This window comes from Hylobates moloch, unplaced genomic scaffold (genome assembly GCF_009828535.3).
Source record: "Hylobates moloch isolate HMO894 unplaced genomic scaffold, HMol_V3 SCAFFOLD_2, whole genome shotgun sequence".
Classification (NCBI taxonomy): Eukaryota; Metazoa; Chordata; class Mammalia; order Primates; family Hylobatidae; genus Hylobates; species Hylobates moloch.
This window is the reverse complement of record NW_026652277.1, coordinates 150,049,577-150,060,157: the sequence shown is the minus strand read 5'-3', so window position 1 is coordinate 150,060,157 and position 10,581 is coordinate 150,049,577. Positions and strand designations below refer to the sequence as shown.

Genomic DNA, 10,581 nt, shown 5'->3' with positions numbered 1-10,581 from the left:
ATTTTTGAATCAAGTGAGTAGTACTGAATCCTCCTACTCTCAGTGTGGAGTTCAATTTGTTTTTAGTTTTGAATTGATGCTGGTTGCTCAATTTGACTAAACCTAGGCTTTTCTTTAAATTAATGGCCATAGAATTCTAAGCATACAGAAGCACAAGTATTTAAGGGCCAAGTCTACGGAGTAATCAAAAGGGTGATTTCTAGGGAGTTCTACCTGGGGAGAATATCACCATTTTCACAATGCCCTCTTCCTTTCTACTTTTTCTCTCAACATGTATATAGAAGCTAAAGCTTGGTAAAAGTAATTCCAGTGGTGACCTGAGACACCTAAAAGAACAGCTGTTAAGAAGAGGATGTGGGGGAGCCAGGCATTGTTGTTAATTGTGTCAGGCCACCACCTTTCCTGCTTGTATCTATTAAAAATACTGTAGGCTTAAACAATTCACTCCTCTCTAGGACTCTATTTGCAAGATGAGGGTATGGACTACAGAGTCTCTACCCTTGCAAGACTGACATTCTTATAACTAATTCAGCACATTTTATTACTCCTACTTTCTCTTACTATAATCACTGGCAGCTTCAGTTGGCTTGCCCTCTTATAAGTGAGGTTTGCCAAAGTGTGAGAGCACTGATATTTATTTTGTGCCACAAATCACTCTGATGAGTGCAATTTCAGCATCGATTACTCTCATAAATCCCCTAAATAACATTTTAAACATGGCTTTGCATTAATATAGACTGAGTATTTAGTAAATCTATTTCTTCCCTACCACATTTTTGATACATATTATGGTTCCCTGTAAAGGGAAATTATAACAGATGGTCATTAGTGATAAAAAAAAGAGCATTCCTTTTTTTTCCACAGACTACTTTTAGTTAAACAGTTTTATTTCAGAGCATAGTTTATAGATAATACTAAAGTGTAGGATTTGCACAGAGAAAGTGGTTTGCTTGCTGTGATTTTCATAAGAACCTAAGAGTGATTTTCAGTGCCAACTGGCACTCAATTTCAAAGAAACCTCAAGAATTCAGTTAAGCAATTCTCAGTTTCCTGATAATAGGAGTAAATGCACTATATCCTCACCTTCTCCATCCACATGACTATCATCAATATCATCTGTTATTAAAATGAATATATAACATTGAGCTAATAGTAGATCATAGCATCCTGCTCATGTGAAAAATATCAGCCCTGCTGAAAGAATGTTTCATGATGATTACCTAATAGCTTTAATTTTTTTTTTATTGGAGATGAGGTGAGAGCTGGAGAAAGTATGTAGTTAAAAAAAACCTCAAAACACCGTAGTTCTATTTTTGGCTTTTCTGCCACTGACTCATAGTATGAACTTGAACCAGTCACCTATCCACACAAGTGACTTAGTTTATAGACGAATGTGAGAAAATGCTTCAGCTTCCCTATTTTGGAGAACTGCTGAGATCACTTACATAAATATTTTTCTCTGAGCTCCCTAGAAGACAGGAACTTTATAAATATTTAGTATTATTGTTGAACCTTAGGTACAAGTAGGCAGGAAAATTATGATACTCTCAAGAAGAAATACTTTAGCCCATCCTAGCTCATATAGGGAGACTGCATTGGCTTATAATCGTCCCTTAGGTTTTCTTTTTTCCTCATTCCTTCCCCCAACCCCTTGCAGTTGACTAATGTAGAAATACAAATAAACCTTAGCAACAGAGGGTTTGGAGGTAAGGAAACTCAGCATGGGGGCAGTCACACTGGCAGATTGCAAGCTATGTATCAAAGTGAGGAGTCAAAATAAATATAACATTTCAAATCCTTGATTGAAAAGTGTGAGAAAATGATTCATTTTAGGAATGACTAATTTGGTTGAATGTTCTGAACTTAAGTAAAACCTCACTGAATCGCTAGTTTTGTCTATTTGATTTCTTTTGTCTATTCATGTCTTCAAAGGATATATGTGGAGAGAAGCAGCCTAAAAATGTGCTTGTAACTAATATGTTTAAAGTCGCTCTGTTTATTTCAAGCAGAATCTTACAAAGCTAATTCACCTGTTTCTCTGCAAATGCTTGCCCAGCAGACTGCTCCTCCAACCTTTTAACAGAACTGGGTTCTGGAATGATGTTCTCAGAATGCATACAAGGGTTATTTTTGGATGGTGGAATTTCAGGTGATTTTTTAAGTTTACTTTGTTATTCATACTTTTCTGCATTTCCTGACTTTTTTCTTTAAATAACCAGCAAGTTTCAGGTTTAACAAAAACATTAGTTTTAAAAACTAATTTTGAAACCCTTTACCACTAATTTCATTCTCCTCTCTGCCATATTCCCTAAGTTTTCAACAGACTTGTGCTTTCTCCCTGCCTTCCTTACAAATTTAAGACAAGCAGCAATGCAGTAATTGATTTCCAACGTCAGAAAACTGAGTCCTCTATGCAACTGAAGTGTAGAGTTTGTTTTGATCCAGAGAACTCAAGCAGCGTACAAAGCACACATAGATAACATTTTCTATTCTGTCTCAAATTACTGGGTGATTCAAGCCAAAGCAGAGTGGATCTCTTGAGTATGAATTATGCTAATGTTCTGTTTGTTGACTTGATCTCAAAATGGTTATATTAGTTTTAATGTTTCTTGAGTGCTCAGGGCGTTTCGGATGCAATGCCAGTCACAACAAAAGACAATAACTTTACACTCAATGAAATAATAAATGAAAACAATTTAAAACTTTCTCTTTTGTGTATTCATGTGTGGTCTTTTCTATGTTTGCCTCAATACCAATGCAGAACACTCAATTACATCTGGGGCCAAGCTTTCCCCCACAGAACAACTTTGTTATGAGGATGCTTACAGGAGGATCTGGGCATGCATCTGTTCACTCTTCCTACAAGTATTCATTAAGTACCTATTGCAAGATGTCCACATTGTAGGCAATGAGAAACCAGATGTGGTTCCTGACCTAAAGAGGCTACTGGAGGAAAACAAGCCTGTAGACAAAAAGTACACTGAAGTGTCAGGGGTGCCATATGGGGTCTGGCAGAACATTCCATGGGGACTACCGTGGATAGTATCCACAGATAGGATGCTATCTTACAGTGAAGTGTGAGAAGGAGGACAAGAAAATACTTCAAAGGAAGGAGGGGAGAAGTGACAAACCTTACGAATAGGCACAGTGATGCAAAATAGCATGGCTCTCCATTGAGGATTCCAGAGGGAGTTTTCATGTGGTCTAGAGGCCGATGGGTGAGTGAGATGGGAGTGATGAAAGGTAAAGCTAAAACAGTTAATGGGGGAAGAATTCTGGAAGGCATGACCTCTTTTTGTTTCAATAAGGAGACAAAATGTCCTAATAGATGTGAATTTGGGGTTTATATAACGAACCCCAGGAAGCAGATGTAGCAATGTGCTCGTTCCAGATTCCTCCACACTAGGAATAAAAGTAGGGTCACAAAACAGAAAGTTTGCCTTTAGTCACTCTGCAGTAATTTAACTTCCCTGAAATCCTTGCCGAGGATAGTGTGTCCCACCCGGTGCCGTGAGCCACTCCTCTGGGACTCCATTCCCCCTATTTTGTTCCTCTTTCTCTCCATATCCCCCTTCCTTTCTTCATGGCTGAAGCCACATCCCTGGTATGGTGCTTGTAGAAACCCAATTCTAAGGTTGCCACCCTTACATTGCTGTATGGCTGTTACTGCCCTTGACATTTGCCCAGTGGGTCCTGGTGGAGGTGAGGCACCAGCTACTTATATATCATAGTCTCCATGCCCAGTTCTTGTAAGGCTTTGCAGGCTCTTTTATTTCTCATCTTATTTTGAGGTTCCAACATCACTCTTCTCTGATGCTGGCCTATTGCCATTGGCCAGCCCTGCGGACCTTGATCCATCTCTTCTTGGGAAAAGTCCCTTCCCAGGCAAGTCCCTGAGCACTTTGGTAAGCAGATCCACCTACAGGTCACCTTCCAGACATGGTCAAATATTCCCGTATCCTTAGAAGAATATAAATTAGATGCATGACGGTAACTTTGGAAAAGTTATGGGAAAAGATAGGCAGGGGGGAAAACAGGCTGAAATACGAGGTGAGGAGAGAGAATGAGGAGTGTAGGGTGGCTAGTGTGGAGCTTGCTCTTCTTACCCATATTTCTCATCTGATATTCTCTCTTATTTGTTTTTCTATTTTGCATTGTTTGTATTTCTATAAAGACAAAATTTCGAACTTTTTTGGAAACTTGGCAGATTATAAAGGAATAAATAAGCAAGGTAAATTTTAGTGGCCATATTGTATTTAGCATTCTGAAGACAGGAGTGGTCAAAGGTAGAGGCAAAACCAAACCAAAACAAACTTTTGATAAACATGGTTATGGCCAGAACTTGGAATAGCAAGAAAAGAGAATGTTAAATTAAAATATAACTCTCAAATGACAATTCATCCCTTACCTTCTCTGCTGATGGCAAAGTAGTTTGGCTGACTTTGTCCCATCAACGCCAAACCAAAGCAAACAAAAACTAGGTGAAGGCAAGCGTCAGGGCTCCAACTCCTGCCGTGAGGAGCAAGCTCTGCGGCCCCGCAGGGTGGGAGGGCGAGAGAAATGCTCGAGGGGGGGTGGGGGAAGGTGAACTGTGTCCCTCCATTGAAATAGGGATGTCACTGGGAACAAAGGTTCTGGAAAGTCGACAGCAACGGATACGGAGACGTGAAGGTTACCTTGGACGGGCCTTTCTGTCCCTCGCACCCCAGACTCCCTTTGCTCACTCAATTCCTCCTCTCCAGGCTAAACTTGCTCTCTGTCGTCAGTCCATTCTTTCCCCTGTAACCTCTCGCCCACGTCCCGCAGAGCCCACGCTCTTCCCGCTCTAGGATTCTCTTGCCCTCCTCCTTTTCCCTCTGCCTCAGGCCTCCTTTTCTCCTCTCTCGGCTTCTGCCTCCTCCTGCCTCCTCCTCCCTTTCTTTCCGGGAAGCCCCTCGCTTTCCTTCCCACCGAGCCCCGACCTCGGGGACCAAGTCAGAGGTCGGGGGCTGCAGGTGGATCCGCTGGAAGGGCCGGGCAGGGTGAGAGTTGGCGGGGCTGGGACCCGACGGGACGGAACGGGACGGGAAGGGACGGGGCGCGCCCTGCAGGCCGCCCGGGGCGGGGAGAGCGGGTCCTGCCCCTCCCGGGCGGGCGCGCGGCCGGCCCGAGGGGCGGTCCCTGGGCTCCCGCTCGCCGCCGCCGCTCCTCGTTCTGCTCCTCACTCCCCAGCGGCTGGAGGCCGGTACCGGCGGGCAGGAGGCGCCCGAGGATGTGCTGCTGGCCGCTGCTCCTGCTGTGGGGGCTGCTCCCCGAGGCGGCGGCGGGGGGCTCAGGCCGAACCTACTCGCACCGGACCCTCCTGGACTCGGAGGGCAAGTACTGGCTGGGCTGGAGCCAGCGGGGCAGCCAGATAGCCTTCCGCCTTCAGGTGCGCACTGCAGGCTACGTGGGCTTCGGCTTCTCGCCCACCGGGGCGATGGCGTCCGCCGACATCGTCGTGGGCGGCGTGGCCCACGGGCGGCCCTACCTCCAGGTAAGCGCGTCTCCTCCTGAAGCCCGCCCGGCCGAGCCCAGTCCCGTCCGGACCCCAGGGAGGGCGCAGGTGAGGGGCGTCCCCGGGGCCCGCAGCTCCCTCTCACCTGGCGCAGCCCCGCGCCCCCGGCCACGCTCACTCTCACCTCCGCGGGCAGCGCCTGCGCTCCCGGAGCCCCAGAAGGCGCGCGGTAGGCAAGCCGAGCACCGGTGGCCCCAGGCAGGTTTCCTTCTTTGAACACTTTACTGTCCCCAGCGCCCCACTTAATAGACGCCCCCCTACCGCCTACACACCTGAAACACAACCCGCTTCATCCCTGATGGGAAGGGAGAAGGACCTAGGCTTTGGCTTTGGGGACCTAACGGGACAGCTCTCAGAGGAGGGAAGGGACAGAGCGCTTTAGTACTTCGCGGACTTGCTGTCTAGGAGTGCAAAGAAATCTCAGAACTTTCCAAATCGTGGCTATTTTGGAGCCTCCAGGCGCGGGGCTGATGTGAGCTACACCATTCTCCAGAAGAATGAAGGGTCCCTAAGAATCGCTTAGGGACTTTCCTATTCCGAGAGCTGTTCAGGAAGCCACATTTAGAGACCAAAATCGAAGGTCCCCAGGCAAAATATCCTATGAAGTGGCAAAAACTTTGGCTTACTTTAATAACCAATAAAGTTAATTTGACCGCTGCTGATGTGCTTTGAAGGAGCCTAAGTAACCACCTTGCCTGTTCATGGGTGCCTTACTAAATAGGAAGACAAAAAAAAAAAAAAAAAAAGGAAGAAGAAGAAGACTGTGAGATGACCAGAATGATTAGGTGGTTAGGTTTCCTGGACATCCTTGCTTGATCGTGACCAACGTTTGGATGGCGGTGAACGTACACGCTTTGTTACTTATAAAAATTCATCCGAACATACTGCCCTTTGCTAAAAGTCTTGATCCAGATGAAAACTCCGAATTGTTCTGGCATTGCATTAAGGCTTTGACAGTATTTAAATCAGTGTTCTTGGTGGATTTAGAGTGCGCTTTTTAGTAATTTTATCCCCAGGTTCTTTTCGACTGAAATATGCCATCAAATTTGAACGCTGATTCTGGCACTGAGCTGTTAACTCTGGCAGGAAATAAAGTGACAACAATAAAAAGTTCAAAACCACTCTATCATCTATTTTTTCATAAATTAATCGTTTCTTCCCCCAAATAAGTAACTTTACAACTCCAATAAAATAAAGTTTTATGAGGATTGCATTCTGCTGAAGTCACTGGTGTATAAATATTCTTCTCCTGCAGCATCTCAGACATTAACTTTATGAACCAAGTATTTGACCACAAATGCAGGCCTCACTAGGGGAATGACTCATTCTCCTGTGATATAAAGTAGACGATACCTTATTTAAATACCTATTTAATGTTTTTTAAAAAAAGAAATTTCGACTGTTTAGGGAGAGGAGTATAGTATGCCCCTTAACTATCTTTGCATGTTCTACAAAAGGGAGCATAACTCTTACTATGCTAATATTATAAAATGGGATATACTTTGAATGTTAACTCCATATTATTTTCCCCCAAAGAGTAGCATTTCTAGAAAGCCCACCCAATTGTATGTCAAATGAAAAGCCTTGAGTAGAATTCTGATTCAACATGCCATAATAGGCCCACCACAAAGATAAACTTGGTTAAACTACAGTGTTTTCACCCTGTTTGTGGTTCTTCATAAAGGTTGCATAGGACTTAGTTAAGTACTCTTTAGATTGATTTTGAAACATAGAAATTTTCTTAAAGTAATTAGTGAATACACATCACTGTGAGATAAATTATGACTGGCTGCATTCTCAATACATTTAATGAGCAATAAATAGGATTTCCCCTCCATTTTTATTCCTAAGGAAATAAAATCATTTTTACATGTAAAGGATGATCGTTTTCTTACTTGGCTGACATATTTTACCATTCCATTTCCATAAACATTCTACTCATTTTAGGACATATAAAATGCATTAAAATTATGCTATTCAATTAAATGGAAAGACAGTTTACTTAAAATCTGTTTAATAAGATGAAATACACCAAATACTATAAATGAAATAAATATACCAATTTCAGTTTTATTATTCAGGCTGAATGATTCCATTCTCCAATGCTCGGAATTCAATCTCCTCTCTAGAAACTATTTATTTAAGATTCTTCATACACTAGTGTGAGAAGGGTATTTTCAGCAACTATACCAAAAAGTGAATAGGATTCTCTTTTTTTTTTTTTTTTTTTTAGACAGTCTCTCTTTATTGCCCAGGCTAGATTGCAGTGGTGCGATCTCGGCTCTCCGCAACCTCACCTCCCAGGTTCAAGCAATTCTCGTGTCTCAGCCTCCCAAGTAGCTGGGATTACAGGTGCCCACCACCACACCAGGCTAATTTTTGTATTTTAGTAGGGACGGGGTTTCACCAGGCTGGCCAGGCTGGTCTCAAACTCCTGACTTCAGGTGATCCACCCGCCTCGGCCTCCCAAAGTGCTGGGATTACAGGCATGAGCCACCACGCCAGGCCATAAATAGGATTCTTAAATGTAGCATATTTGATTCTATTAGTAGACTTTATGTTTTGCGTAATTTTGCTCCCGGCAAGAGCAACATTTATATAGAACAATGACACAAAAAACACTGGCTCCTGGGGCATCAATATATGCATAGCAGCCACTAAGAGTTGGACAATTACACCAGGGTGTATGATAATAACCTAAGTTGCTATCCTAGTCACCTCATCATGTGGCTTTTTTGCATGTATTTTATTTTATCCTTTTAAATTTAATTTTAAACTAAAACTTTAGTTTTTAAAAATTATTCTGACTTTTATTTTCCTAATTATATTAAACTCTTTGAAAGGGTGTTAACTCCTTGAGAACTATGTAAGTGTAAATTTTTATCAGTCAGGTAGAGAATCGTTGGCTTAATAGATGTCACAAGCCCAAATGTCTATAGATGTCAGGAAATAAATCTAAGAGTGACTGGAGGCCATTAACTTAAGTGAAACAAGCTAGATGCAGAAAAATAATACTGCATGTTCTCACTTATAAGTGGAAGATAAATAATCTGTACACAAGGATGTGGAGTTTGGAATGATAGACAATAGAGACTCGAAAGGGTGAAGGAGTGGGAAGGTGTGGAGGAATAGAAATTACTTATTTGTTACAATGTATGTTACTTAGGTTATAGATACACTAAAAGCCCTGACTTCACCACTGTGCAATCTCTGTGTGTAAAGAATCTGCACTTGTAACCCATACATTTATACAAATTAAAAAATGAGAAAAAGAAAAGAGTGATGAGAGCTTGAATGGAACAGGCAGGATGTAATGCAACAGAGAGGAGATGGCACTGAGGGAACTGGGGGTTTTGTAAGTGAATTACTGTGAAAAGGGAATGTAAATTCAGTATTGCCAGATCTTCTGTTTGTTCTTTTATTTTGAGAGAAGACAAAAATTTAGATTCTCTCTACTCTTTCTCTCTCTCTCTCTGTGTGTGTGTGTGTGTTTATATAAAAATCTTATTACTAAATACTGGCAACAATTCATCATATAGTGTGCATGCACACACACACACACACAATTTCAGCTGGGATATATCTTATAGACAGCCTAATCTGGGACTCAGAGAGAAAGTCCAATGTTAATAAAGAATCAACCCAAATAACGAAAATTCATGAAAGGCAGAGAGGCAAGTCCCATTTCTTTTTAGGCCAGTTCTATTCTATGCCAGGAAATGGGTCCAGTACTGGGGGCCTTGCCCATTGTTTTGGCTGTCTATTCTTGGTAACAAACCATCTCCATACAGAGTAGCTTAACGCAATGACAAATTTCTTTTGCTCACAAGTCTGAAGTTTGGTGGGGACAACTCCAAAGTGGGTGGTTGGAAGAATATGAAGCCTTGTTTCCTTGAAGTTATGGCTGGCAGTTGATGTTGGCTCTTGGCAGGGACCTTGCCTGGTGCTGTGGTAGGATCATAGCCTCTCTGTGTGGCTGCTTGACTTCGTCACAGCATAGTGGCAGGTCCCAAGAGGGAACCAAGAGGCTAGGTGGAAACTGTATAGCCTTTTATGACTTAGTCTTTCACTGTGGTCACAAGCCCACTAGATTCAAGAGGGAATGTAGACTCTATCTGAACATCACGTGAGAAGACAGTCACATGGGAATTCAGCAGTGAAGCCCCAAGTCTTGGACTTTCTATGTTGGGTGAGACTTTTTATTACTGATTCAATCTCATTACTCATTGTTGGTCTATTCAGGTTTTTTAGTTCTTCTTGATCCAGTCTTGGTAGGTTGTGTGAGTCAAGGAATTTATCTATTTCCTCTAGGTTTTCTAGTTTGTGAGTGTATTGTTGTTCATAATAGTCCCTGATAATCTGTTGCATTTCTTTGGTATCAGTTATACTTGTCTATTTTTTCATTTTTGATTTTATTTGGGTATTCTCTCTTTTTCCTTGATTATTCTAGCAAGTTATTTATCAAGTTTGTTAATCTTTTCAAAAAACTAACTTTTCCTTTTATTGATCCTTTGTATTTTTTTTTTGTCTCTGTTTTGTTTAGTGTTGCTCTGATCTTTATTATTTCTTTTCTCCTACTAATTTTGGGTGTGGTTTTTCTTGTTCTTCTAGTTTTTTTAGGTGAATTATTAGATCGTTTATTTGAAATCTTTCTACTTTTTGATGTAGGTGTTTGTTGCTGTAAACTTTCCTCTTAGCACTATTTTTACTGTATCCTATAGGTTTTGATATGTTATTTTCCATTTTATTTAATAATTTTTTTGATTTCCTCTTTAATTTCTTTCTTGACCCAGTGGTCATTCAGGAGTATGTTGTTTAATTTTCATGTATTTGCGCAGTTTCTAAAGTTCCTCTTGTTATTGGTTTCCAGTTTTATTTCACTGTGGTCTGAGAAGATACTTGATATGATTTTGATTTTTAAAAATCTATTGAGACTTGTTTTGTGTCCTAACATATGGGCTGTCCTAAGGAATGTTTCATGTGCTGATGAGAGGAATGTATATTCTGTAGCTGTTGGATGAAATGTTCTGTAAATGCCTGTTAGG

The 10,581-nt window shown here is 41.7% G+C and overlaps 1 protein-coding gene across 1 annotated transcript in view; it reads left to right on the top strand.

Moving 5' to 3' along the window:
• The first annotated feature begins 5,179 nt into the window (after positions 1 to 5,179).
• MOXD1 (monooxygenase DBH like 1) overlaps positions 5,180 to 10,581 on the top strand; it is a 105,989-nt gene continuing 100,587 nt past the window's right edge. The window contains exon 1 of the mRNA XM_032159146.3: positions 5,180 to 5,515. Coding sequence (XP_032015037.1) covers positions 5,252 to 5,515 — 264 coding nt within the window. The 5' untranslated portion in view covers positions 5,180 to 5,251. The remainder of the gene's footprint in view (positions 5,516 to 10,581) is intronic.